Source organism: Perca fluviatilis, chromosome 18 (genome assembly GCF_010015445.1).
Source record: "Perca fluviatilis chromosome 18, GENO_Pfluv_1.0, whole genome shotgun sequence".
Taxonomy (NCBI): domain Eukaryota; kingdom Metazoa; phylum Chordata; class Actinopteri; order Perciformes; family Percidae; genus Perca; species Perca fluviatilis.
Window position 1 is genome coordinate 21,815,973 of NC_053129.1, and position 27,761 is coordinate 21,843,733.

General features: G+C 41.8%; 2 protein-coding genes and 1 long non-coding RNA gene across 5 annotated transcripts; 2 read left to right on the plus strand and 1 right to left on the minus strand.

Annotated features, from left to right (window-relative positions):
- Positions 1-2,394: 2,394 nt before the first annotated feature.
- Positions 2,395-10,993, minus strand: LOC120546418. The gene is made up of 10 exons (XM_039781343.1): positions 10,607-10,993; positions 7,502-7,675; positions 7,226-7,341; positions 6,839-7,108; positions 5,743-6,712; positions 3,715-3,925; positions 3,560-3,631; positions 3,403-3,453; positions 3,199-3,249; positions 2,395-3,098 (listed from the first exon to the last, which is right to left on the minus strand). The coding sequence occupies exons 1-10, from the start codon at positions 10,991-10,993 to the stop codon at positions 2,674-2,676; spliced, it is 2,727 nt and encodes a 908-aa protein (XP_039637277.1). The 3' UTR covers positions 2,395-2,673.
- Positions 10,994-16,975: 5,982 nt separating this feature from the next.
- On the plus strand, positions 16,976-17,810 carry LOC120547080. Its single transcript, XR_005637027.1, has 4 exons — positions 16,976-17,103; positions 17,345-17,409; positions 17,507-17,601; positions 17,699-17,810. It is a non-coding gene; the product is annotated as an uncharacterized LOC120547080 (long non-coding RNA).
- A 695-nt stretch (positions 17,811-18,505) lies between these two features.
- Positions 18,506-27,584, plus strand: LOC120547078 (cartilage intermediate layer protein 2-like). 3 transcript variants are annotated; one of them, XM_039782481.1, is made up of 8 exons: positions 18,506-18,516; positions 24,070-24,080; positions 24,358-24,511; positions 24,759-24,798; positions 25,250-25,421; positions 25,747-25,853; positions 26,865-27,036; positions 27,423-27,584. In XM_039782481.1, the coding sequence occupies exons 2-8, from the start codon at positions 24,073-24,075 to the stop codon at positions 27,514-27,516; spliced, it is 747 nt and encodes a 248-aa protein (XP_039638415.1). In that variant the 5' UTR covers positions 18,506-18,516; positions 24,070-24,072; the 3' UTR covers positions 27,517-27,584. The 3 variants fall into 3 exon arrangements, with proteins under 3 accessions (XP_039638415.1, XP_039638414.1, XP_039638416.1); XM_039782482.1 differs by lacking the exons at positions 18,506-18,516; positions 24,070-24,080 and adding exons at positions 24,914-24,947; positions 25,067-25,120 and having other exon boundaries at positions 24,381-24,511; XM_039782480.1 differs by lacking the exon at positions 18,506-18,516 and having other exon boundaries at positions 23,971-24,080.
- The last annotated feature ends 177 nt before the right edge of the window (positions 27,585-27,761 follow it).

The window sequence follows — 27,761 nt, forward strand, 5'->3', positions numbered from 1 at the left end:
AAGTTTTGATTTTGGCATATATGTGAGTTGTTAATCCCCAACTGCTTTGTCTGATTGGCTTGTGTGTAGAGTTTTGACATAATGAGCCAAATTCTGCAAAAAGTGTGTAAGCAATAGGTAAAAACTGTAACTAGCTACTGCAAAGTCTCCGAAAAGTCATTGTCTTCCAGGCCAAATTAAGTCTTTCTGTCGCAGGCGACGGCGCTGACCTCAGAAGATGTATTAAAAATGAAGCTGTGTTGTCTTTCTGCACCTGCTATTCCCACACAAAGTTACAAAATTGTTAAATTTCAAGCACTTTCACCTGTTCTGATTAAGTTCTAAGAAATAAGCACCAATAATGATCAAAAGTCTTGTTTCTATTTTTTACCTTTTTTTATAATGGAATTTCCTTGTTTTAAATGTGTTAAGTATTAAGGCTGTGTAAACAAAAATATGAACACCACACAAGGGTTAAGGCTTCCAAACAGGATTTTGTTTCGATGTTCTACCTCTGTTAGGAGCAAATTGATCTCACGATCACTGAATCGTGTTTTTTCCGTTTCATGATTGGTCATCAAGGGCTTCTTTACAAGGCTGCTATATTCATTGATTGATTAACATGGACCTTATTGGGACAAATATGGGACGACCTTGGGAGGAGCGTGAGGCTCGTGCACGACCGCATAAAGCCTGGTTCAGACGGCAGGATAATTAGGCCGATTTTAGCCCCGATTCACCCCTCCCGACAATCTTAAGCACTGCATGAAAAGTGGGATTTTCGTCAGTATGCGGCACTGTAGATTGTCGTGGAACTTCAGGTTTACGGCTGTACACGGCAATTTACAGGCAACACCGAAAACTGCCGTAAATTGTCGGAAATTGACGTGGGCCTTGCTTGGCAGTTGTCCCCCCATGACCCCCCCTCCCTCTAATTCTAGGGGAGGCTTTCACATGTAAATGAAAATGCTGTGAGCTATACAAATGCAAATCAGGGTAGCAGCAGGGGGAGTTTTACCCCAGGTGACATTTTTCTAAAAGGTATTAACTTAATTTTAAGAAAATCTATTAAAATAGATCAGACTCAGTATAGCCTAATTGTAGACTCTTCAATTTTAGCTTGAATTGATTTATTTAATGAAAGTATGCTAGATTAATTACTTTGTATGTCATTAGCAATGACCAATGTTATGTAAAAGATACACAAAATAATTTATTTCAACAATTAGTTTTACAGGCTTTGCCACAAAGGTAAAATGTACAACCACTGTACATAGTGACATGACTACAGTCTTTGGTCTTGCTCATCCAACATTGTCTGGTGGAATGGAGACAGAGGCTCCACTGGACAGTTTTCTAAGAGAAGTCTTTCTGCTGACACCAAAACACTGTGCTTCACATAAAGCATATCAGCTTTGTCATTGCATGACAAGGTCCCAACCATTTCTCTTCTTAAAATACTGGCAAATTCAGCACCATATTCACATGTCTATGGCATATGAAGCTGTTGGCTTTGCTGAAATTGCCTCATAATCTAGACTTCAATTGTCCTATGGTTATTAAGCTTTCCCAGTAATCTATTTAAACTCACTGTAATTCACCTCCACACCAGTGTGTGCGCTGTTCGCGCCCTGCTGGTTAATCTGCTCCTCTTTGTTTCTCTATCACTCTGCCCCGCCCGCGAAATTACGAATCCCACTATGGCCACGCCAAGACCCGCCCTATGCCTACCTCTGATTGGCTTAGCTAAATGAGGACGACGCACGCTGCCATTCCGCGTATCACGCTGCCGCTCCGCGTGCCATTCCGCTGCTGCTGCTTGGCAGTCATCCTCTGTGCAAATTTGAATCACTAAAGTAGGAATATGAAACGAAATTTAAACTACATGCTGTTTATGGCTGCCGTACGTAGGAGAACTTACGAAATGAGGCTGAGTTGCTGTTACAAAAAACAAAACTGCCAAACCTGGGGTTTTGTCGCTCTGGGATGCGACAACCTGCGATGCCTGCTTATCAGTCCATTCATCATTAAAGCTGGGCTTTTGGCTTTTCCACGTCAACTTTTCCCTTCAGCCTCTTTGACAGTGACATGTTTACCTGACAACAGCCTTTCTTTCTACAAGCATTTTCCACCAATCAGGATGCTGCATACTACAATATTGTTTCCATAATCCCAGACTTTAACCATTACTCTTCAGTGAACTGCCTCCTAGTCTGAGATATTTTTCTACTTAAAGAGCCAGTTATCATTATGGAGTTTCCATGTTTTTTTTAGCAGTTTGCTCACACTAATACATACAAAAATTAATTTAAAAAAAACATAAATTCAGCAAGAAAGTGAACATTTCACACAAGAATAGGCATATTAGGTATAAATTCATTTTATTTTCTTTATTTGAAAGTACGGCCCCCCGAGTGTTTGCTTAGAAAAATTCTGGCCCTTGGAAAAATGTAGTTGATGACCCCTGTACTACACACTTGTAGCTGAACTCACATCAAATGTAAATACAAATACTAAATACAAAAAAAATAATCATATAGCCTACAAGTATTTGTATTAGTTCAGGTTTTGTAAAAATTAACAATAGAACCATGAACTGATTGAACTGAAACAAAACAAACTGATTGAGGTGGAATTTATCAATAACTGATTAAGAGAACTGTTATGGACTTTAGGTAGGGTGCGTGTGTGCACCTAGTGGGTTTTCCCCAGGGAGGTGTTCTCCTGCACACAATGGGACAGGCTGTGTGGCACAGCTTTTGCTCTTCTGCACTTTGTGTAAGGGTGGTCTTTCCTGGAGCTCTTTGGAGGTCTGCCAGCTCCCAGAGCTCTTCTTCCCCCCAAAGCTGCCTTTCGGCGTGACACCGCCGTTGGTTGCACACCAATCTTAGTGGTCGTTTGCAGAAATCCCCTTGGTGTGGCACGGATCCTAGTAGGCACACAGCTGGTCTTTCCATAGGAGAACAAAGATGACTGGACAGCACTGTCCGTTTTCATTTTTTCAAAATTGTCCACAAATGACTGAAGAGGTGCCTTGAATGTTGTGTCCTCTACTAGTTTTCTTTTGAGGATCCCCAAAATGCCATCCAGCTCCCTCTCCAAAGACTCTGTCCCTGTGCCTGGATAGATTTAACAGCAACTGAATTGATTATTCTGTCTAGTGTTGGTGGCAAGTGAAACAATTGGATCAATCTGAAAAGTTGTGATAAGTTTACTTACTGGGCCCAGCTGATGTGTCGACAGCCTCCTCTTCACTGGACCGGTGGTCATCTGTGATAAAGAAAATAAGCAAGTTTTTCACTGTGATTGTCTTTAGGCATTCTACCGCTATACTTTGGTCTTATGGAACACAGTTTTATCATGGCCTGGACATTTTTTTTGTGGTTTATGCACCAATTTATTTTCCTTTAAAGCCAGTTTCACCTGAGATGATCTTCGGTGCTGGAGCAAGAGATTCTCCATCCATGCACTCTTCTTTTTGGGGAAAAAAAAACATAACATTATCCATCCACTACTTGGTGAAGTTTCAATATTCTCAGTCTGAAAGAACATCGTAGTGGTGGAGGGACTTTTTACTCACCCAACACTGACTTTGGCTCCACAGGCTGTTCATAAATCAAGCTTTCAAACCAGTCATCTGGAGTGGTCCCTCCTGTGTGAACACACACACACACACACACACACACCAAACTGTAGTCCACATCCCATCATGAAGAACAACCACAAGTCACTTACCTGAAGCAATTTCATAGAAGAGCTTCCTGAGATGAGGTGTGCTTGTTAGTGGGAGTGTCTCACTCACACCAAATGTTTGCACCACTGCACTCTGGTGCTTGCAAGGTGCGCCAGTCTTGCCAACAGGGCAGGTGCAGCAGCTCAGTCCTGTATTGACGTGGTACCAACCACCAGTTGATGCACTGGGCACCGTAAAATTGACTTCATCGTCCTATATTTTAATGGTAAGGACGACAAGAAATATATATTAAAATAACAATATTTAAACTGTATATAAACTGTATGATGTACATATGCAGACATACATATAGGAGCCATTAGGTTTGTTTATGGTTTATAATTTTCACCAATTACATAACGTAGGATGTCATGGGGCCGGGGGTTGGTCTCACAATAATCAGTCTATTTATACACCTGGACACTTGCATGGTGGAGGCTAGAGAGGGGGTGAGCTTGGGTTTTTGCATTTTCTGTTGACCGCAAGTTTCTCCACATCTACTTTTTGCAGTATTTTTCAGGCAACTGGATTTTTTTTTTTTTTTTTTTTTTTAAACTTTCAAATGAACAATAAATCCTTAAAAGCCTATCTCAAAGTGGATCTGAATTATTCAAACGGCGCGTCATACAGGTGATTGGGCCTCATTCACCGATATCTTCCTAAGTTTTCTCTTAAATATGTTCTTAAGAAAGTTTCTAAGAAAAGTCTACGTCAGATTCCCAATTCCCAAGTTCCAAATTAGCATATGAAAACGCCCCGCAAATTCCCATATAAGGACATTACGCTTCCTGTGCACCTCCTGGGAAGCGGGAGACTGCTTAGAGATGGTTGTCGGAGTCACGGTGGAGAAAGAACTGAATCTCAAGTAAAAGTACAAATAATAAGAGACATATTTACTTTAGTAAAAGTAGAAGGTGTCCACTACCAAACTTCTTTTAAAAGAAGTTCCTATCCTAACCTGCATAAAACGGAAATATGTTGTTAGAATCAGAATGCGGTTGGTTTTATTCATGAATGTATTTTAAGACCGTTTTATTTTCTTTAACCATGCAAATAAGCAAATAAAGTGTGTGAAGCAGCATACATAGGGAGATGTGATTTGAAGAGGTCCAGCCAAATAAAACAGATATGAACGCGTCTTACGCTGCCTGGCGGAGGAGTAAACGACGCTGTGGTGAGAAATAGATAGCAACGATGATTTAAAAACGGGAATAATAAACAACAAACGTTTTCATTTTCACTTTTACCGGGGGCTGTATTACCGAGGGTCAGCAGCGCTGCGCCCGGGCTCTGCAGCACCAGAGCCGGCTTGGATCAGCGGTGCCCCATATATACAGTATCTATGGCAACCAAACTTTACTGGTGAGACAAACGTGTGACGGTCAGGAAGACGTTTTGGCAGGGGGGAAACTGATCAGAAAATGTAACGGAACATTGTAGAAATGTAGTGAAGTAGAAAATATAGATAATTGCTGCAAAATGTAACAAAGTAAAAGTCAAAAGTATACACTATTGAGTACTTAAGTAAAGTACAGATAAATGAAAAATGTACTTAAGTACAGTAACGATGAATTTGTACTTTGTTACATTCCACCACTGCATTTTGGCCCTATAAATAGCGATCAATCACCAAATAACGCAGGATTTAATCAGTTTAATTGCTGATGTAAATTGCAGTGTTAGTGTTTTTTGCATATTATGATTTTTTTTCAACAAATGATTAGAAATACATTACAGTAAAATACTAAACGACTGTAGAATTAAATAAAATGCAGTAAGCAATCATTTGGAGCAAATTGTCATCACTCAAATGTGCGTAAGAGTGCTTTTCAGTGTTCGTAGATTTTGTTCTTAGCTAAGAACAAATCCAAGTTAAGAAAACATTAGTGAATGCCAGAATCTTCGTAAAAAGTGCTTAAGTGGGGTTTAAGAACACATTTCTTCGTAAGAACGGTTGGTGAATGAGGCCCAATGTTCCCCGACTCAGCCTCTCGACGGCTTATGGAAGTTGCAAAGAACAATACACTTACCCGGACAATTTTCTGGCAGTCCACATCATCACACTTGGGGGCTGTAAGGTTTTTCACCCGGTTGTTGGCGAAATCAGTGAGGCGGCGGATGTAGTATGCCTCAAACCGAGTGGCTATAAAGTCCACGAGCTGGGTCAGGATGTATGCCTTCAACCTGTGAAGGACCTTGTCTTTGACAATCTTCATTGCACTTTCAACATAGTTGTTGGTGTTGTTGCCACGGGTTAGCAAATGGACCCGCAAGCATAGTGCCCACTCCTGCCGCCTCCCATACACCTCCAGCAAGTGTTTCATAAAGTTCTTGTGTTTTGATGCCAGGGGATCTGCAGACAGCGTGGCATAGGCTGCAGACAGCTCTTCCGCTGTTCTGGCATACACAAGACCTCTGAATCCATTTAGCAGCTGTGGGCGTTCTTTTTTTATGCCATTATGGCTGTTCCACAGCCATCTCCACATCGCCTGGAGCAGATGAAAGGTGCACAAAAGTATGCTTGCTCCAGGGTAGACAGTGGCAAGTGCCTGTCGCAGAGCTGAACAGTCATCTGTCATGGCTGCCTGTGGACCATGGTCTTCGCGCCCAAAGAAAGCCCCAGGTGGGAGAAGCCGTTTAAGCTGGGAGATCCCAGCTGTTAGAGTGGCTGCACTCTCTGATGTGGTGATCAGCACACCAAGAGGCAGTCCCCCTGCAGCAGAGTGGGTTAGAAAGAGAAAAAGGCGGTGGTTTTGCCTGTCACAATTCCCCGAGGAATCCACAAAGATCATCTCTCCACTCTGTTGTACTCTTGTGTGGACCCGCTGCATTACAGGTGTGCAAATCGCCACAATCTGCTGGCCATCGATGGTTTGTTCTATCTGAGCACAGACACAGCCCTGTTCTTTGTTATACCTGGCAAGGCGGTCTTCGAGGTCTATGACCATCTTTTCTCCAGAAGGGGCACCATATGATTTCTGGAATATTTTGTAGTATAACCTGGTGTAACACATAGATCATTGACACAGTTAGGGATACAGCACAAACAGAAAAAGAAAGTAAGAACGTACCCCAGTAGGTTTTTTGTAGTTTCTCCTATGTGGACACCAGTTTTGATGAGCTAACCTGTAGCAGAACTGGACGTCTGGGGAGATGGCGCGGTCTGCTGCTGCATAGAGGTACTCTTCTCCCTCTTCCTCCTGCAGGTCATATTTGATGGTATCGAGAGCAGATGAGGGAGAATGACCTTTCTCAAAGAGCTCAGTCAGCCTTTCAATGGTGACGGCTGACACATCCCTTTTCCTCAGGGCATCGGCGCAAGCAAGGCGATGGTTGTGCTCATTCCTCAAGTTGACATATAGGAGGTAACCCTCTGCCATGTGTCGATCTGACGATCTGTAAACGGCAGAGGAGTGGAACATTAATGACATTGATGGATACACACATGCAATAAAATGATCGTACAGAGTGGAAATTTAGACACCGTGCACATAGCTTTATTCTGAATTGTACCTTGACCTCCTATCCTCCATGCTTCTTTTGAGGACAAGAAACAGTGTGGCAGGGCAGTTGGTGTTTCTTGAGTATTTGCCAGATGCATAGGTTTTATGCTGGCATCTGAGATCAACCTGAATAGTATATAGAAATTAGTAGACCTGCTTGTGGTACTCTTTTTTTGTTCATGTATATTCATGCTCTATTTCAGACAAAAACACATATTGAAAAACTTCTCATTATACCTCTCCCTGTACACTACCCTTCCACTTCCAAAAGCTATGCTCTACTTACTCTATACACATTGTATCGCCCTGACGCTGGATATGTTCTGGCATTCCTCCATGTTAAAGTGGAAGAATTTTGAAACTCCTCAAGCCATTTCTCCACCTCCTCTTTAGTGGAGAGCTTCACTTTTAAATGGGTGTAATTCCCTCGAAGCACTGGCAGACACAAGTGGTTTTCTTGCTACAGATTTATTTGAAGCTTCTTCTCCAAATCCACCGTGAAAACTAAACACACAGTATAACGACAAAATAAAGACCACATTAGCTTAATACAAACATACAATGACATGCACAGCATGTAAAATAACGTTCACTAAAGTAAAATAAAGACACAAAACAACATACCTCGTTGGCTGCATGCTGTACAAGGGAATAGAGGTTTCCTTTGATCGCTGACATCCGCTATAACAACCTTAAAACTTTTATCTGAGCATTAAATTGTCCGTGCCTCGCTTGCTGTTAGTTTGCCGATTCTCTCACTCACGAGCGTCCCAAGAGGCCTTGCGCGGAGACTTCAAAATAAAAGCACTTTACTCTTACCAAATAAAATCACTAAATAATACTAAATGGAATTTATATAATTCGAAATTATGACATTGGTTGAAAACAAATTATGCATTATAATAATGTAATTGCGACAATTACACTCCCACCAAATCACACAAATCTTAATGTGGATTTCTCTAAACACACAATGATTGTTGCAAGTAAACTTCTAAACACAACTTATTTAATCATTTAACATGGAGTTTCAGGAAAAATATTAAACTTCTTAGTCTGCCTCAAGCAGAGTAACAACCTTCTGTATAGGTCTTTCGAGAAACACTGTTTTGGTTGTGGGTTTCCCCCTTTTGTCGAATGTAGTGTTACTAACTAGCAACCTTAGTTTTCTCACCCTACTATCTGACCCTGGATAGACTTCTGTGACCTTTGCCAACTTCCATTCGTTGCGTGGTGCCAGATCATCTTGTAGAAGAACAATGTCGTTGACCTTCAAGTTTCTTTTGTCCATGTGCCACTTTTGTCTTGGTTGTAAGTTTAATAGATATTCTTTCTTCCATCGGGTCCAAAACTCATTGGCCAAATACTGCACTCGGCGCCACCTCTTTTGAAGATAGAGATCTTCTCCGACAAATTGTCCAGGTGGAGGCAGAATGATGGTTGACTTCATTGTAAGGATGTGGTTCGGGGTTAAAGGTTCAGGTCCAGATGGATCATTCAAATGTACAGCTGTGAGTGGTCTGCTGTTAACAATAGCCATAACCTCGTACAGAAACGTCCTTAGTGAGGTGCTGTCGAGCCTTCGTGATGACTGGTCAAGTATAGCAGTTAGAACACTCCTTACTGTTCTTATTTGTCTCTCCCAGACACCGCCCATGTGACTTGCTGCTGGAGGGTTCATAAGAAATTCACATCCTAGAGCTTTTACTCTTTCTTGATCCATTTCTTTCATGAGTTCTGCAAACTCTCGCCTCGCACCAACAAAATTGGTTCCTTGGTCACATCTTAGTTGACGCACATTTCCTCTTATGGCAATGAATGCCCTTAAAGCATTGATAAATGCGTCAGTTGTCATGTCATCAATCATCTCTATGTGTATGGCCCTTGAACATAGACAGGTAAGTAAGAGACCATATTTTTTGAGATCTTTTCTTCCTTCTTTTACATAGATTGGACCAAAGCAGTCTATGCCTGTGTAGGTGAAGGGTGGAGTTGTCTCCGTTCTGTCTTGTGGTAAGTCACCCATCATTTGCTCTTCAGTACCTCTTCTGTACTTTCTGCACTTGACACATTTGTAGATGTGTGATGAGACTGCACTGCTGCATCCCAGGATCCACCATCCATTTGCCCGCAGTTCATTTATTGTCATTCCACGTCCTTGATGTTGTACTCTTTCGTGAAAGTGCTTAATGAGTAAAACTGATATGTGGCAGTTCTTAGGGAGTATCGCTGGATGCTTCACATGTGGGTGTAACGTGGCGTGACTTAGGCGGCCTCCCACTCTTAGAATACCCTCTTCATCCAAGAATGGACTCAATTTATACAGCTTACTGTCTTTGGTCTTGGTAACTACCCTTTTCGCTTTCAAGCCCTTTATCTCATCTGAGAATGCTTCTTCTTGAACTAGCTTGATGATCGCGAGTTCTGCTTCTTTCCTTTCTTCTAGGCTTGTAGCTTCGTTGGTTCTTTGCTTCACACCTTTGTATTCTTTGACTTGACGTTTCAATCTGGCAACTGCCTTTACTGCTCTTGACCAATCAGAGAATTTCTGTAGGCGATCCAAAAAGGATCTGTCTTCCTTGGCTTTAGTGTTACACACGAGAACCTTACGAAGCTCGGGATCATCCTCCCTGATTTCTCCCACCTTGGGTTCTCTTTCAGGTAGTTTTTTACACCAAAGAAACTTTGGTCCTGTGAACCAGTTTGAGGTCTTAAGTTGCTCTGCCGTTAAACCCCGAGAAGCATGATCTGCCGGATTATCCTCAGAGGCAACATAACTCCATTGCTCAGGCTTTGTACTTGACTTGATTCTCTGTATGCGGTTGGCTACGAAAACTTGAAATCTTCTGGCGTCATTGTTTATGTAGCCCAGAACGACTGTGGAATCTGTCCAAAAGAACTCTTGCAGATCTTGGATTTCTAATTCTCTTTGGAGCATGTCACTAGTACGAACTGCAACAACTGCCGCAGAGAGTTCAAGTCTTGGAATAGTTGTGACCTTGGTTGGTGACACTCTTGACTTTCCCATTACTAGACAGCAATGAACTTCGTCGGACATGTTAATGGCTCGCAGGTAAGTACATTCACCATAGCTGGAGACACTTGCATCCGCAAAGTGGTGAAGTTCGTATCTTTTCACATTGCCGAATCTTGGAGGTAGAAAACATCTTTTGATTTGCATTTCAGCCAGATTGGGTAGGTCTCTGAGCCAGGACTCCCACTTGGGTCTTAGGTTTTCCGGAAGTTCCTCATCCCAGCCGATCTTCTCTCTGCACATTTGCTGGAGTATTTGTTTTCCCAGAAGGACAAAGGGTGCCATGAACCCCAGGGGATCATACACAGAGGCTACAGTAGAGAGCACACCTCTTCTTGTTAGTGGATTGGCTTTTACTTGAACTCTGAACTTGAATGAGTCTGATGTGATGCACCACTCTACTCCTAGAGCTCTCTCCATGTGCAGTGAACTCAAGGCCATGTCTAGATCTTTAATTGTGGCACGTTCTTCTTCTGGGATAGATGCCATCACTTTATCACTGTTGGAAACAAACTTGTGGAGTCTTAGCTTGCCAGTGGAGCAAAGGTCTCTTGATTCTTTGACAAGCTGGATGGCTTCCTTCTCAGTTTGGACACTTGTAAGACCATCATCGATGTAGAAATTTCTTTGAATGAAGCGTATTGAGTCTTCACTAAACTGACCTTGTCCTTGTCCTGCCAGATGTTTCTGGCTGAAGTTGGCACAGCCAGGAGACGAGGCTGCTCCAAATAAGTGGACCTTCATTCTGTAGATTGATGGTGTGGTTTCCAAGTTGCCATTCTCCCACCAAAGGAATCTTAAATAATCCTGATCTTCCCTTCTCACGTGAAACTGGTGGAACATTCTTTCAATGTCGCACATGACTGCAACGGAACCTCTTCTGAAGCGACATAGGACACCCACCAATGTATTTGTCAAGTCAGGACCGGTAAGCAGATGGTCGTTGAGGGATGTTTCTTTAAACTTGGCAGAACAGTCAAATACTACACGTATTTTTCCTGGTTTTCGTGGATGATAGACTCCATGATGTGGAATGTACCAGGCCGGATTGTTGTCGATTTCTTCCTCTGGGACCTTTTCCGCTTCACCACGTGAAATAATATCATCCATGAAGCTTACGTAGTCATTGTAATACTGTTGATCTTTCTTTAGTCTCCTTTCAAGACAGTGCAGTCGATGTATTGCGCATGTCTTGTTGTTAGGTAATTTGGGTCTTTCCTCTTTGAACGGTAATGGCATTTCGTAGTGACCATTCTGTTTCTGTGTGATATTTTCTCTCAACTTTGCCAGGAACTTGAGATCTTCTTGAGACACCGGATCATCTTCTCCAGCTCTTTCAGAGAAGTCTGATTCAAGAACTTTTAAGATGTCTGAGGGAGTGATCTCTTTTACTTTGGTTCGGCTTACGTAGTGTACTTCAGTTTTGAGATTGAGAGAAGGCTCCACACCTGGTGTCACTTGTCTTACTACTATGCGATGACTGATTCCGATGGCATCACCGTAGTCTACACTGGGATTCCCATGGCCAACAATACTCCATCCAAGGTCCGTACGCTGTGCATATGGCTGATGATCTTCACCAAACACAACCTCCTTTGGAAGTAGAGCTTGTGAGCAGTTATACCCAATAAGCAGACCTACCTCACAGTCCTGCAGAGGTGCAAGCTCTTCTTGGAGGTGCTCTAGATGGGACCATGCTTTCGCAGTTTCGTTTGTAGGTATGTGAGATCTGTTGGCTGGAATAAACTCACGCGTGTACACTGGTGGCAAGGAGATCTTTTTACCGGAGTAAAAGCCTCTGACTTGTAGGTTATTTACTCTTTGAGAGCTTACTACTGTGGTTCTTGAGGTCATAGTAGAGAGCTTGAGCTTGACTTGTTCTTTGTTTGCTTCCAAGGCTTCAGCTACTTCACTTACAACAAAGGTTGTGTCACTTTGAGAATCCAACAGAGCATATACAAGGACTTCTTGTTCTGGTTGAGTTAAGGATGAAAGCCAGACCGGAATTACTGCAGCTGTTTGTGCCTTAGCTTCACCAAGTATTACTCTATTGGAAGTAGCAGCTGTGGTTTCTTCATGTTGTGATGATTGAGGTATTTCTCTGTATCTGTCTCGACTTGGATTTAGCTTGGCTTGTGTTGGCTTTTGTTCCTTTTTGTCTCGCTCCTCATGTAGACAGGTAGGATGCCGCTTGTTGCAAATGTTACAGACACTCCTACTGTTGCAGCTCTTTGACTGGTGACCAGACCTGAGACACCCAAAGCATAGTCTTTCAGCTTGAATGAATTTAATTCTGTCTGAAACTGCTTTCTCCATGAACTTCCTGCATTTGTGCAAAGTATGCCCAGTCTTCCTACAGAAAGTGCATGTGATAACACTCTGTTTGCTGGAACTTGTGGTCAGTGTCTTTGCTCCGAAGCTTTGATGTTTTTGGACTTTTGGTTTTTCAGCTTCGCTTTGTTTCAGTGACTGCAATGATGTGACAGGATTGCAGGCAATTTTGGCTTCCCTTGCCAGAAATTTGACAAATTGGCTAAAGGAGGGGAAGTGGTTTCTCTCTTCTTCTACTTCGATAACCTTCCGGTTCCATCTTGCCGTTAGCCAATCAGGTAACTTGGAGAGAATTTTCCTGTTTTCATTACAGTCATTCAAGATTTCCAATGCCTTGATGTGAACCATGGCAGCCTCACAACTGCGGAGAAAATCACAGAACTCTTTGAGCTCAAGGCTGTCCTTAGATCCCATCTTGGGCCATGCTTGGAGCTTGTCTCTGTATGCCTTTGCGATTGTGAATGGGTTTCCGTATCTCTCTTCCAAAATCTCCCATGCAGCAACATAGGCAGACTCAGTTCCGAGTAGGAAATAACCATCAAGTGCTTTCTTAGCTTGTCCACTCACATATCTTCGAAGGTAGTATATCTTTTCCTTATCTTGAAGGTTCTTCTGGTCGATCAGTGTTTCAAAGGAGAGTTTCCAGTCGTTGTATTGCAATGGATCCCCACTGAAAACTGATGGTTCAGGAACTGGAACTCTGTTGGCACTTAAAGCGCCTGCCAGTACCTTAACAAGCTCTGATGTACTTTCATTTGAGGTGGTCATAGCTTGTGGGATGGAGGTCGTATGTAGAGACTGAGGACTTGTGGGAGCTAGCACTTTGTTATCTGCTACCATCTCATTCTCTAGTATGTCTTTCCGCTCTTCTTCTATGACTTTCACTTGATCATATGTCTGCATTCTCGCTCGTGCTGCATTAAGACCTTTTACTGCCTCCAAATGTTGTATTTTCCTCCTTTTTTCTTCCAGAGTCTTCTGTAGAGCTCCAAACTCTTCTTCCAGTTGAGCTTTAATTTTAGATTTGTCTTCCTCTCTCTGTAGTCTTCGTTTCACTTCCTCTGCTTCTCGTTCTAAACGACGCCTTACTGCTGCTGCCTCTTGATCAGCTATTTTCCTTTTAGCTGCTGCTTCTAGGCGCTGTATTTCTAATTGTTCTTTCTCTTGTTCTTGTAACACTTTCAGAACAGCTTGGCTTGCAGCAGCTTCAGCGGCAGCTTCTTGTCGTTTAACCGAAGACCTGCTTGAATGCTCCGAGTTGCTTTTCAAGAGAGAAGTGACAGAATCCGATTTGTATGTACTTGAGTCAAAGAGAGAGCCTGCTTCAGGCCAATCTTGCTTTTCTCCTTCTGGAATCCTTCCATCCAGTCGACATAAGGCTCTGGATACGATGAACTTGGAAATCTCTGCACACAGATCCACTCTTCGACGTGTGTCTTGCTCTGGAGTTGAGACTTCACGTAGTTCATCATAAACACGCTGAACGTCTGCAGAAAGACCTGTGATGCAACTGATGATGTCATTAAGCAGATCATCAGGTAAGGGCTCTGTTGACTGTGATAATGGCTTTTTTGAAGATTTGACTTGGGTTCTCCATTTGTCGTAAATGTAGTTGAACCTTTGTTGAAGTGCTTTTATTTTTTCATCTTGCATTTCTCTACCTTTCTCGGTTAGAGTTCTGACTCTTTGACTTCGTCTTGGCTGCTGTGCTTCCTCTTGCTGGACTTCAGCACCACCAACTTTATCTTCTTCTATGCTATCCCTAACCTGGGTTCTAGGCTCGCTCGACTCTGACATTGTCTAATCAATACTTTAAATTGACCCACTTTTCTAAATAAAAGGTGTGATGAAACTGTTACATTTACCTTTAACATTTACTCAAATGCAATGTCACTTAAATGTTATTACTTAACTGAATACTTAACTTAGCTTAAATGACTCGAAGGTTTTCAAATAACAGTATTTCAATAAGGTTCAAAATGCACTTAGAAAATTGAAAATGTGCACAAAAAAAATAGCTTGACTCACTTTGGGTATTACTTTCAAAATGTGCTCATTATGCATGAGTGTTTATACACTTAAAAACTTAAATATTAAATGGCAAATAACCTCCACTTATTTCCAAAAACACACTTTAAACTTAAATATAGTTTCCCTTTAACTCTGGCACTGTGTGTCTACAAATGGCAAGCTTCAATTTGATTTTTCAATGGCTACAAGTCAAAACATTTACTACACACAGAAGCTATATTCACACTAAAATCTTTTTGGCAAACCTTTACAGAAGCCCTCTTCTTAGATCACTCTTGACTTTTAGTGTCCAAGTTCTTTATGGCTTTGTCTTGAAAACGTTGTTCATTAAGAATGTGTGCGTCTTCTTACTTCTGTCTGTGTGCGTGCATGTTTTCGGCTTCAGTCCTCTGATGACAGCTCTGCGCGCTACCGACTGCTGCAGGTCTTTGAACTTGCCGCACCTTCAATTAATGTCCACTCGCGTTGATGAACAGTCCGAGTTTTCACTGTAATTCCCTCGAAGCACTGGCAGACACAAGCGGTTTTCTTGCTACAGATTTATTTGAAGCTTCTTCTCCAAATCCACCGTGAAAACTAAACACACAGTATAACGACAAAATAAAGACCACATTAGCTTAATACAAACATACAATGACATGCTCAGCATGTAAAATAACGTTCACTAAAGTAAAATAAAGACACAAAACAACATACCTCGTTGGCTGCATGCTGTACAAGGGAATAGAGGTTTCCTTTGATCGCTGACATCCGCTATAACAACCTTAAAACTTTTATCGGAGCATTAAATTGTCCGTGCCTCGCTTGCTGTTAGTTTGCCGATTCTCTCACTCACGAGCGTCCCAAGAGGCCTTGCGCGGAGACTTCAAAATAAAAGCACTTTACTCTTACCAAATAAAATCACTAAATAATACTAAATGGAATTTATATAATTCGAAATTATGACATTGGTTGAAAACAAATTATGCATTATAATAATGTAATTGCGACAATTACAATGGGCTCGAAACTCATCCTCCTTCACACACAGCAGATGTGTGTATCCAGATGGTAAGAGTTTCTGTCATCCAAAATGTCAATGTTAGAAAACTGTTCACTCACAAGGGAGTTTGACCCATTCACGGTTCATGTCACAGAAAAAAAGTGTGCACATGTCGGAGTCAGAAAGCTTTCCATCCCATTGAATTGTGTGTGTGTGTGTGTGTGTGTGTGTGTGTGTGTGTGTGTGTGTGTGTGTGTGTGTGTGTGTGTGTGTGTGTGTGTGAATTGACTGAATTGGTGCATGCACCCAACCTTGGCTCTAGATGATCACAAACATTGAAGGGGTCTATACAGAAAATATGATAATTTGTTTTTAAATCTTAGTCTTAACCATCTATTGCACCTAACCTCAAGCTCCTCCAACTGCTGCACGTTGCCAGTTGTCTGGCAAATATGGCACCATTTAATAGGAGCAGTCATACTGTTCATGGCTAAAAACAAAAAAGAAGATATCGTGAAATGTAAAACCATTAGAAAACAAAGACTGTATAAGCGTCACAGTCCATCAAAACAGTATGGCGGTAAAAAAAAATACACACAACATTCTTATATAGCTACTGTCTATGCATCCAACAAAGACTTTTTATGCCTTACCTATCCAAGTGCAGTTTGCAGACTGGCTCTGTCACTCTCTATGGGACAGGAAGGTACGGGGTAAATTGCAATACACTAATGAAACAACCAAAACTCTAAACTACATATTGATACCTAAACTAGCCTATATATTATTATCAAACGAGTTTTCGTAGAGACATTTCTGTCAGTAACGCAGCTATGCCGCTAGCGGCTAATAAGCTATTGTGGCTGCTAGCGGCTAATACGCTATTGTGGCTAATACAAATGGTGGTGAAAGCTACGGTTGCTGCAAACGATGTTAATATACGTCGCTTAAATTAGCTACGGTGACTATTAGAAATGGTGGTGAAAGCTACGGTTGGTGCAAATGATATGAATATACGTTGTTTAGTTGTTTCATTTTTCTTACCGTTATTAGCATCTCCAGTGTCTCCTTTCTTGAACACATTTCAAACTGCGTGGCGCCGGCGAAACGTCAGCGGCTGTGCTGGAGCGCGGGAGCGCGGCGCGGAGGTACTGGAGGTGACGTGTAAGTTTAAGCCAATCAGAGGTAGGCATAGGGCGGGTCTTGGCGTGGCCATAGTGGGATTCGTAATTTCGCGCCCCGCCCCCTACCCCCGCCCTCACTGCTTCCATTTGAAAAAAAAAGCGGCGGGAGATGAGTCCGAGACATCCGAGAGTTAGGAGTTAGAGCAAAAGCTTCCGAAATATGGGAGTATTTAATATTTCAGGCCAACTGGTAAAAGAGTTGTCTGTACACTCTGTCAAACTTCACTTGGAAACACACAGGAGTTGTTCAAGACGTTTGGAGCGTTTTTTTCTCTCCTCCATATCACCTCCGGGGCTCCAAAGATGCGCTCACAGAAAAGAACAACGTGAGTATATGATTATTAATGAAACGGCGAGCTAGCCTGTACGGTTTATTAACTCTTGATCGTACAGTGACTGTCTTTGGATGTTAAACAGGCTACTTAGACTTAGCAGTAATGTTTTAAACCCCACCAAGTTTAAACGCGAGCAGCACAGAGCTGTGGCTGCTTTCAGCGCCATTCATTACAGAGCTGAGAGGGTGAGTTGTTTTATAAAAGTATATTTTTATTATCTTGTAATTTTCAGAAAGCAGTTCGCCGTCTTCACAACTCTGAGACAAACTGTAGCAGACGCTACGAACCGGAGCAAGGGTAAGATTTAAAGAATAAACTTTCATTGAATGAACTTCATTAATTCTTCTGTATAAGGACATAGATACCGATCTTAACCATACTTTTTTTTTTACAGACCAACCTCGCCTCATAACCAGGTTGTGACCTATATTTGCTCGGAGCTGTCTGCCGGTCCAGATTTACATGACGCTGATAATGACGCCATTGTGTGTAAGTAATTTTTACTTTTTCATCTTTACTTGTTTAATTTTACTGTGACTTATGTTTGTTTTTTTATTCATACCACTCTCATATAATTGTTTTCCAGCTGCCTGTAAGACATGACGAGACAGCACACAGGAGCTTCAGCTAGAAACAACCAGATGTGGCATCACGGGCAGAAGCTGTGAAGAGTTCAGCTCGGAGTCGGTCGAGAAGAAAAGAGGGTAAGATTAGATCCGTTTGGTTAATGTTAATATTTTTCAGGTGTCTTCATAGATGTGTTGTGTCCGTAAGCAGTATATCGCGCAGTACTGACTGTCTTTATTTATTGATTTTACAGCTACTGGAAGCGAGACAGAGTGAGCTGGCTGCGGGTGAGGTGGACATTTGGAAGTGCGCTACATAGACATCCAGGACAACGCACCACAGACGTCTGCTAAATGGACCGAATCAGACCGAATGCTGCCGGTTACCTACAGCTCCGAGCCGGCCGCGGGTTAGATGTGGATGGTGCTGCTTATCGTGAGCGAGGGATATTGGTTGTGTGTGCTGTATGTCTCCGATGCTTTGTACACAGTTTTTTTCTGATTGCGTTTGTGTTTTCAATAAAGCTCTATCTTTGAATAAACAGCACGTTCCTGGCAAATCATTTTAATTAGGATAACCATGAAATGAATATACAACATAGCATGAAATAAATACATAAATATAATACATAAATATATATATATATATATATATATATATATATATATATATACACACATACATACATATACATATAAAATTTTATTATTATAATAATGGCCCAGGTTGACCAATAGCCTAACCCATGACAGACCTGTCAACCAATCACAAGAGATTTTTCTTGTTTAAAAGTAGTGGTTTCATCCAATAGCGAGTGAGAGTTTTAATACGATCTAGGTTGGATTATGGCAGTATTGTGTATGGATCTGCAGCTAAATCTGTACTCTCAGACCTGGATGTTATTCAGGCACGTGCTCTGAGGATTTGTTTGGGGTCGATGAAAACTGCTCCAGTTTGTGCTTTGCAAGTTGAGGCAGGTGAAATGCCGTTGTGGCTCCGTAGGAAACAGCTTATGGCTAATTATTGGATAAATTTAAAAGGCCATGATGAATGGCATCCTACAAAGAGGGTATTGGAGAATTGCTGGGAGAGGGGTAAAGAGCGAAAGGCAAGTTTTGGATGGATAGGTGAGGAAGTAGCAGAGCAGCTGAAAGTCCGGGAAATTGAATTTTGCTCCACTGTTCTGTGGCCTGTGATGCCAGCCTGGATGCTGAGAATGGCTTGTGTAGACCTGGAGGTGCTGAATATCAAGCGCAAGAATAAGACAGTTGACATAGTTCAGGAATATTATGATTATAGAGAGAGAAATTATGGTGGTTATGTACAGGTTTTTACTGATGGATCGAAAGATTTACTGACAGGGGCAACGGGGGCAGCTGTGGTGATTCCCAGTTGTCAGACTGGAGTCAGTAGGAGAACCTCAGACTATTTAAGTGTGCATGCTGTTGAATTGGTAGGTCTTTTGTTAGCTGTACAATGGGTGGAAGAGGTGAAGATGCGCAATGTGCTCATTTGTAGTGACTCAGTGTCAGCGCTGTCGAGTCTCAAATCAGGATCTGCCAGGTATCACCAAGAAATTGTGTATGAAATTTTGTTTACAAATTCAAGGTTTGCTGATCAGGGGGTGAATGTGGTGTTCATGTGGGTTCCTGCTCATGCAGGTATACCAGGTAATGAGCGAGTGGATAAATTGGCAAAGAAAGCGGTTAAGAAGGGTGCTGTGGAACTGAATGTTAAACTATCAAGGGCAGAGGGGAAGAGCATTGTGTGGGAAGAAATTTCCAGACAGTGGCAACAGTATTGGGATGGTGGAGATAAGGGGAGGAAATTGCATAGGATTCAGGCTAAGGTAGGCCAAGGAGGGATGAGTTATAGTGGGTTTAACCGACAAGATCAAGTAATTGTCAGCAGACTGAGAATAGGTCATAGTAGATTAAATGGTACACTTTTTATATTGGGGAAACATCCGACTGGCCAGTGTAATGTATGTGAGGTAATGGAGACAGTGGAGCATGTATTGTTGTCATGCAGGAAATATAAGCCGAAAGGAAGGGGTTATGTTTGCTGGACTACGGAAATTAGGTTTAGGTGAAATCAAGATAACAGATGTCCTTGAAAGTGGCGTTATTATGACTGGAAGGAAATATCTATTTGCGTTTTTGAAAGATACTGGTGTTTTTAGGAAAGTGTAGTGTATTGGTCTGAATAACTAGGTATTGAGTTATAGTCACTAGGAGGCAGTAATGCAACGATTTGGATGCCAACTGCCGTTAAACTCTAAAGAAGAAGAAGAATAGCGAGTGAGGAAATTCCAGCCAGGCCAGACGTTCTCTGGACACGAGAGGAGTCGCTGCTATTCATATTCTAATTAGATCCATTAACACCTCCGCGGGGGCTCTCCACATACGTCATGGTTCGTTTCCGACAATTTGTGGCACAGACGAACGTGACAATAGGCTCGTTCGAGATGAGCCAGATCTGCGCAGAATCGATCACCGGCGATCGGCGCCCAATGCATGCCGGTTAGATTTGTGTCCGACTTGATCCCGACTTGCTCTGACGTCATGCACACGTGAGCAACGATAATCTCACGAGACCAAGGCGGCCGCAGTTCTGAGACGCAGGTAGCGCAGTTGCTTTTCGCCAACTGCAAGAGCCAGGCGGACGCAGGCGGACCCAGGGCATGCTGGGAAACGCCGGCCTCTCAGCTGATCAAACAGCTGATTGGTTCAGAATCGACTCAACATGATGACGTTTTATATAAACTTTTTATTGATTTTCAATCGGAGGGATTTTAACTGTGATTTGTCTGATTTAAAAGCTTATTCTGTACAGAACACATGTTGTGTGGCTGATAGTTGTGTTTAAAAGTCAGAGAGACTAAATCTGTTCAGATTACGGATCATCTACAGTCTGTTGTTTATTAAAATCAGCAACAGATCGCATGTAGAGAATTTTGACAGCTACTTTGTCATAATAAAAACAACTGGAGACTGTGTAGGATATATGGGGTCTGATAACATTTTATTAAATCGGAATCGGACCACCGTGTTTCTGTCACTTCCTGTTCAGCCTGAAGGCTGCTGGAGTCAGCTGGAAAACTGTCCGACTTGAGAGCGGACTTTTGTCACCGCCCCCTGCTGCTGCCGCCTGCTCTCGTCTACTTTACAGGCGAGGCGCAGTTCATCTCGAACGAGCCTGTTCACAGCCTGTAAATTGTCGATAACTGCCGAAAATTAGGGGGATTTCCGGGCGTTTACGGGGACGGAAATCCCACTTTTCATGCAGTGAAGGATGCTCCGATTATCGGGGGTATCCATCATGTTGGATTTTTTGGGCCAGATTTCTCCTCGTGTGTGGTGTCCCCCGGGGACAAACGAGCATGCAGCCTGTGGACTGTGGCATACAATAAAGTCGATGGGCATAACTACATCCACAACTGCAGTCCACCAGAGTACATGGAAACGAATATATGAACGTGTATTTCAGCGGTAATTAATCTGTGTACTACGTAACGACATTTCTATGAGAAAAAACAACAACTCACCTCCATATCATGATGTAGCTGAGTATAGTCCATGCTCGCGTTGTCTCCACGTCTTTGACAATCGCCTTTTCTTTTGATAACGTTTTTTTTCCGTTAAAAACAAACTACAAACTATCGCCACTGCATCCGCCATGATTGTTTACTCTGAAGTCGCGTTTGATCTCGAGGGATTTTGCAAGATTTCCCGTCTGACCTGGGAATGCTCGGCAGTCAAATCGGTTCGTGTGTGATGTGTTGATTTTGCCGTGTGCTGCGCACCACACACTGTACGACCAAAACTGTTAGACCCTAATTCTTTATCGCCGTGTGTGGGGTTTAAAATCCTCCCGTGTGAACCAGGCTTAAGGTAACGCACGTCCGTATTACTAACGAGAAGAGTGCGTACAGGTGTGCGCCGCAAGGTGTTTTAAATTGGAATTTTGTTTTTGCGTACGAAAATTCTGACTTTTTGGCGCACGAAATCTTTCAGAATAGAATCTATACGCACAGTTTTATAAATGAGGCCCCAGGGGTCCGTTTCAGAAAGCAGGTTTAGTGAAAACTTTCAGTTAACTATGGTAACTGAGCCTGTGAACCTCACCTGGTCGGGAGCAGGTTTTCTTTAATAAACCGTCTTCTCCTCTGACAGCGCTCTTTCATTTCCTCATTCATTCAATCTGTATCAGGCACATTTTAGCGCAGTTTGTTATCTGCATGAATAAAAAAAACAGTGTTGGTTTCATAATTGCAGAGATAGCATGACAGCTGCCTTTAACTGCAAGAGGCAGCCACATTTCTGTCTGGATTATGGCATTTTCTGCAGCAGCTGTGCAGTTTCAGCTGTCATCCATCCACCGCTCCAGTTCTAAATGTTCATTATCATCATAAGTTTCAGCAAAACAGTCTTAAGCCCTTATATCCATCCATCCATCCATCCATCCATCCATGAGAATGTGGTCCTCCACAACATGTTTTTGCCGTATTGGGGATATGATTTATTGAAGAAGAAGCTGAAATGCTGCAAACAGAGAATTTTTAAACAGGATATGTTTTTAAACATATTGTGTACCACATGCATCTTTTTATGCATCCCCTTGTATTTGCATGCAATACAGTTATTGGGAGGTAAATTTATCTTTGATCTTTGAGTAGTATTTCTTTTTAAAGCTGCACTTATCAATATCCTTATATAAACAGTGGCTGAAATTACCACATTTAGTGCGAAAGGAGTCACTGTGATAATCCACCAGTGAGTTATCACCTGACTGCGGTTTCCCTCAGCTTTAAGTAGCTTTTTAGCATATTTTAGCTTCATTGATTTGGTTTTGCAGCTAGCAACTTTTAGTTCATTCTCACACGCCCTCAAGTTGCCCCATTACATACTCTGGCTAATCTACAGACCTTTCTTTAAACCTTTCATTGAAACTTCTAAATACCAAAGAAGTTGAAAACTATATGTTGCCCGCCCGACTGAAAAATCCAACACTGTGACAAAGTTTATACAAGTTTGTATAAGATGCGATTTGATGCAAGACTTTGTTATTTCAAAGTGAGTGGCAGCTGACAGAGTAAGCAGAGTGTAACATAACATTAGGCACTAATGCAGAGATACATTACATACACAAATAAAAAAAACATAAATTCAAACTATGTCTATTGTGTATCGTGTACCTACATACACGCATTCCCTTTAATTTGCATGTGTCTGTTTGAAAAATGTATCTAAAGGTATAAAATGAAGACTGGGGGAGATGCACACCTTATATCCAAATATGAGAAAGTCTGACCGGAGTAGTCAACGAAGTAGGAGGCAGACTCGAGAAACTGTGTCCATTTCATCCCCAATGTGGTTTATTGACGATGTAACCAAGAGCAATGTACAAAAATCAAAAGAACTAAATAAACTAAATAACTTGGCCTTAATTCAACTCTTAATTAATTCAAATTAGATAAACTTAGGCAAAACAAAAAGTGACACCCTCAAACACCCTCAAGCCATCTTAACCCCAGAGTTGCTCGAGGCCAACTGCTTAAATAGGCCTTCTCATCATCTACAGGTAAGTATGAAATCCTTTCCCCACCACCGCAAAGTAGTAAACATTCTCGCATTCTAATCACAAGTGTAGAAACACATTTATCTTTGTCTCTTTAGGACTTAACCATTTCATGTAAACAATCAGAAAGCAAAACAAATAAATTACAAAACATACTTTCCGTGCGTTCATGGACATCAGAAAAACATTTTTTCCAGTGAAAACGTCACCATTCACGTCACTTCCTGTGGGAATCAGAGGTGGGAAACTCGGGCTAGATTTTGCTAACAGAGTTTCCCAGTTGGTGACGCGTTGTTGACAACTGACATTTGATGTAGGCGACTTTGGTTCACTGAAAATATTTCAATGACAATAAACTGTTTATTGTGGACAAACGCCTCTGCCAAGAAACATACATATACATAACATGTTTCAAATTATTCATAAATAGGCCTATGTATAAATTGTATAGGCCTATGTATTCGTTGTCCTGCAGATAACACAAACAAACACCTGTCCATGTGCTGTTTGTATGCTCGCATAAGAAAAACAGCAGAAAATCTTTTGTTATTGTGGCCTCCGTGTTTTCACACACCTGATGCTCTAGGCTACGCCCAACAGTTGGTGGCAGCAATGCAACAAGTTGTTATGCCAAACGGCAATATAACAGAAGAAGAAGAACACGCATCCCGACCATGTGAACGCTGGCAGTTGGAAAAACAACGTAATCATGGGGGCGGTCCCTGTTATTCCCAGGTGGCACCGATGACATCACATCCAGTATAAATAGATGAAGTGAATCAGCATTTCCTCCTTTCCTTTTGTCTGGAGCACATGGTGTGGTAAGTAAACAGAATAACTAACAGACATTTACCAATACACTAACTTAACACTACTGTTGTGTTTTGTTTTAACCCAATAATGAATCTAAATTGTAACTGAGTATAATGCTAAACCCAAACAAATCTGGGATAGTCAATGTCCGTAAGAAGTGGTATGACCTCAGCCGCTTCATCACACCAAACATAGTTTTTCAACCATTTTGAATGTGAGAAATATTGTCTTAAATATCTGGTTTAGTTTTTTGAATGGGGCATTGTTTCCTTTGGATGGTTCCAGTTTCAGTGTTGTGACTGTGACCGCCTGTGTCAGTAAGTCATTATCTTCAAGAACTGTATTTAGAGGGACAGGAGACGGGCTCAATCCGCCACACAGAAGTTCACACAACCATTCAACTGAGAAGTCCCGTGGGTGTCTCTCTATTTTTGCAGAGGTAACCTAATTTCTCATCTGAGCTTAATATTTTGTATGTCATTTCAGGGATATTTATTTAACAATATGTTATTATAAACTGTAATTTTGGTAAATGTAATTCTTTTTTTTTATAAAGATGTATTTAAAATTGAGATGTGTTAAATATTATACATGCACTTCAATGCATGTTTAGATCACTTCATGCAACTCTTGAACTTTCTTTGGTAATGCACACATGTATTCCTAAATGCAACCATCTCCTACAGGTTTATAGATCCCTCTTTATCTGCAATCATGATCCAATTGGTAATGTATCACTTTGTGTTTATTTTTATTTTTTCTGTGGATATACATGTTCTTTATAAGCACTGTGCCATAGTCTGTGATTGTAACCTATTTTATTTTCTTTTGTCCGTAATAGCTGAGCGTAGCCATTGTTGCAGGATTGTTCTTTGGTAGGTTCAACTCCATAACTGTAATCCAGTGTCACGATCACATTTACAATTTTGACTCTATAATGACAAATGTACTCAGTCACAATAGTCAAAAGCTTTTCTGATTACCTTTTTACCAGAAAGCAACCAGCAGACAGCCAGAGTGTCTGACTTAGTTTTACTCCCTAAACCAGGTTAGAAATTCTTTTCACTGGCAATTCTCACATTTACTGACAAGTACACACTTAACCAGTCAGTGGTTCACTTTGTATAGAAAAGTTGTCTTGTTGCTAATTTATCTCAACTTAAATGCCTTGGTCCAGGATGCTGGACAGGCTGGTTTGACAGAGATGACCCCTCTGGAACTGGAGACTGGGAAACCCTCTCTGATCTTCGCAATGAGTACCCAGGAAAGATCTGCTCTAAACCATTAGCTATTGAGGCGAGAACTCTATCTGGACTCACTGTGGCTGCAGCAGGTGATGTGATTTATCTGTAAGTACTGAAAGAGTATGAATAATTTGAATGCGTTTCATGCGAAGATTTATATTGTATTCTACGGATTGTTTTGCATTGATATTGCTACTACGTGTTTGAGTACCTGTTGAGTTAAAGCATATTTTCATTGCTCACATGCTCACAATGACAGTGCTATCAGTGCCCATCCTCTAGGCACCAGGAGTGTCCATTAATGGTAATCCAGCCAATCATTATGAAGATAATAAAGTCTGGACCAAATGACCAACAGAAAGATTGACAGACTTGACATTTTCTTTCTTAGATCCATGCCACTAGCATGCTACTGTTTCTTTTTTTCCAGAAGGGACACCACTAAAGGATTTGTCTGCAGGAACCAGGACCAACCCAGGCCTAAGATGTGTAAGGATTATCGTGTTCGTTTCAGCTGCCCTCGCTCTTTCTGTAAAGGTACGGTCTGAACACATTCATGTGCGGTGTTAAGCTTGATTTAGGGTTCTGCATTCAACTCAAGCCATAGGTCCGCACATTGGTATGCGTAGCTACGTACTCTACGCCGTAGCCTGGCGTGCGCCTCCCCTGAAATGTAACAGTGCGTCGTGGCACCGCAGACAGCAACCACTGAATTGTCCACTTGGCTGTGGCTTGGTAGCGTCGCATTTTCCTCTATTTGTATTCGGGTTCTTCCTCTCCATGAAAGTCATGAAATGGAGAGGGTTAACTTTTCCTGAGTCAGTACATCCTCCAAAGCTAATCTCTCACACTCAGCTTTGCTATTCTCAGGTCCCATGACATGGTGCTCTTTGGATGCTTTTATATAGACTTTAGTGGTCCCCCTAATACTGTATCTGAAGTCTCTTTCCTGAAATTCAGTCTTGGTGCAGAATTACAGCCACTAGAGCCAGTCCCACAATGAGCTTTCCTTAGTGTGCCATTTCTGTCTGTAGCTATTGAGGGGGGCGGCAAGGTGGAGGGTGGGGGTGTGGCCTTGGCCAACTGCCACTTTGGTTGTTTGAAAGCCATGCTCTCACTCTCTCATGGGTGAGAAAGGGGAGGTAACCTTGCTCCTTATGAGCTAATAAGGAGCAAGATTTCTGATCGGCCCATCTGAGCTTTAATTTTCTCAAAGGCAGAGCAGGATACCCAGGGCTCGGTTTACACCTATTGCCATTTATAGCCACTGGGGGACCATAGGCAGGCTGGGAATGCAGATTAATGTTAAAAGACCTCAAAGTGAAATTTTCATGCTATGGGACCTTTTTAAAAAGGGCAGTAGAACAACAGACATACTAGCACACGTAGAAATCCTCACAACGGCAAGGCCACTTGAGAAGGCTACATCGTAGGCTATGCGTACTTCCCCTTCTCTTACATTATTTATGTGCCCACATATTTATTCAGAATGGTGTTTTGGCTCTGCAGTTTCCCTCCAGCAGATCTCTCTTTTATTGTTCCTTGCAGTGTGCTGGACCCAGTGGTATAACCGGGACGCTCCCAGTGGAACAGGGGACTGGGAGAGTTTGACTAACCTGAGGACAGAAAACCCGGGACAAATCTGTGACAGCCCAATGTCCATTGAGGCTGTTACCTCTGACACATTGACCCAAGCCGTCTCCACAGGGCAGACCTTTATGTAAGTAGCTTTATAGGAAAATAATTTTGAAACGTTAAATGTACTATCACTACAAACTACAACTACAACATTAGATCAATACTTCTCAACCTCTTTCCCAAAGATTCTAAATCATTAAAATGTAGCAGAGCTTTACTTTATTCTTGGGCTATCCGCTTTTAATGGTCCGAGTAAGAAACAGGTTACAACTGACATCAAAAACAAAATGACAAATGGGGGGGAGAATTGGGTTTAATTGTTTTACTTTAATAAACTAGAGCATGTTTTTATCATGGTTAACCAATAATTTTTTTTTTTTTTCATGTACCCGGTTCTTGTTTGCTTTCAATGGTCTCCTTGCTCTAAATATCATACTGATCCATTAACTGTTTGCAATCCTTTTTCAGTTACAATCAAAATGAGGGATTGGTTTGCCGCAATACAGACCAGGAATCTGGCTTGTGCCTTGACTACAAAGTTCGGTTTGGGTGCCCATGCTAAGTCCTGACTCCACAGCAAACACTGCGAAGGATAAGACTCATTTAATAAAATTTCTCAATTTTCTCAGATTTTTGTTGTCCTTTCTTTATAACTTAGTGTCTGATAGAAGAATCATAATAGGCCATTTTCACAGAAGACATTTTAATGTAGGAAAGAAGTGTAACATTAATGGTGGCTCTGTTCTATTAAAGTATCCCAGTGAGCCAGCATGTGTGATGCCAGGACCCTGAAGACTATGCATTTAA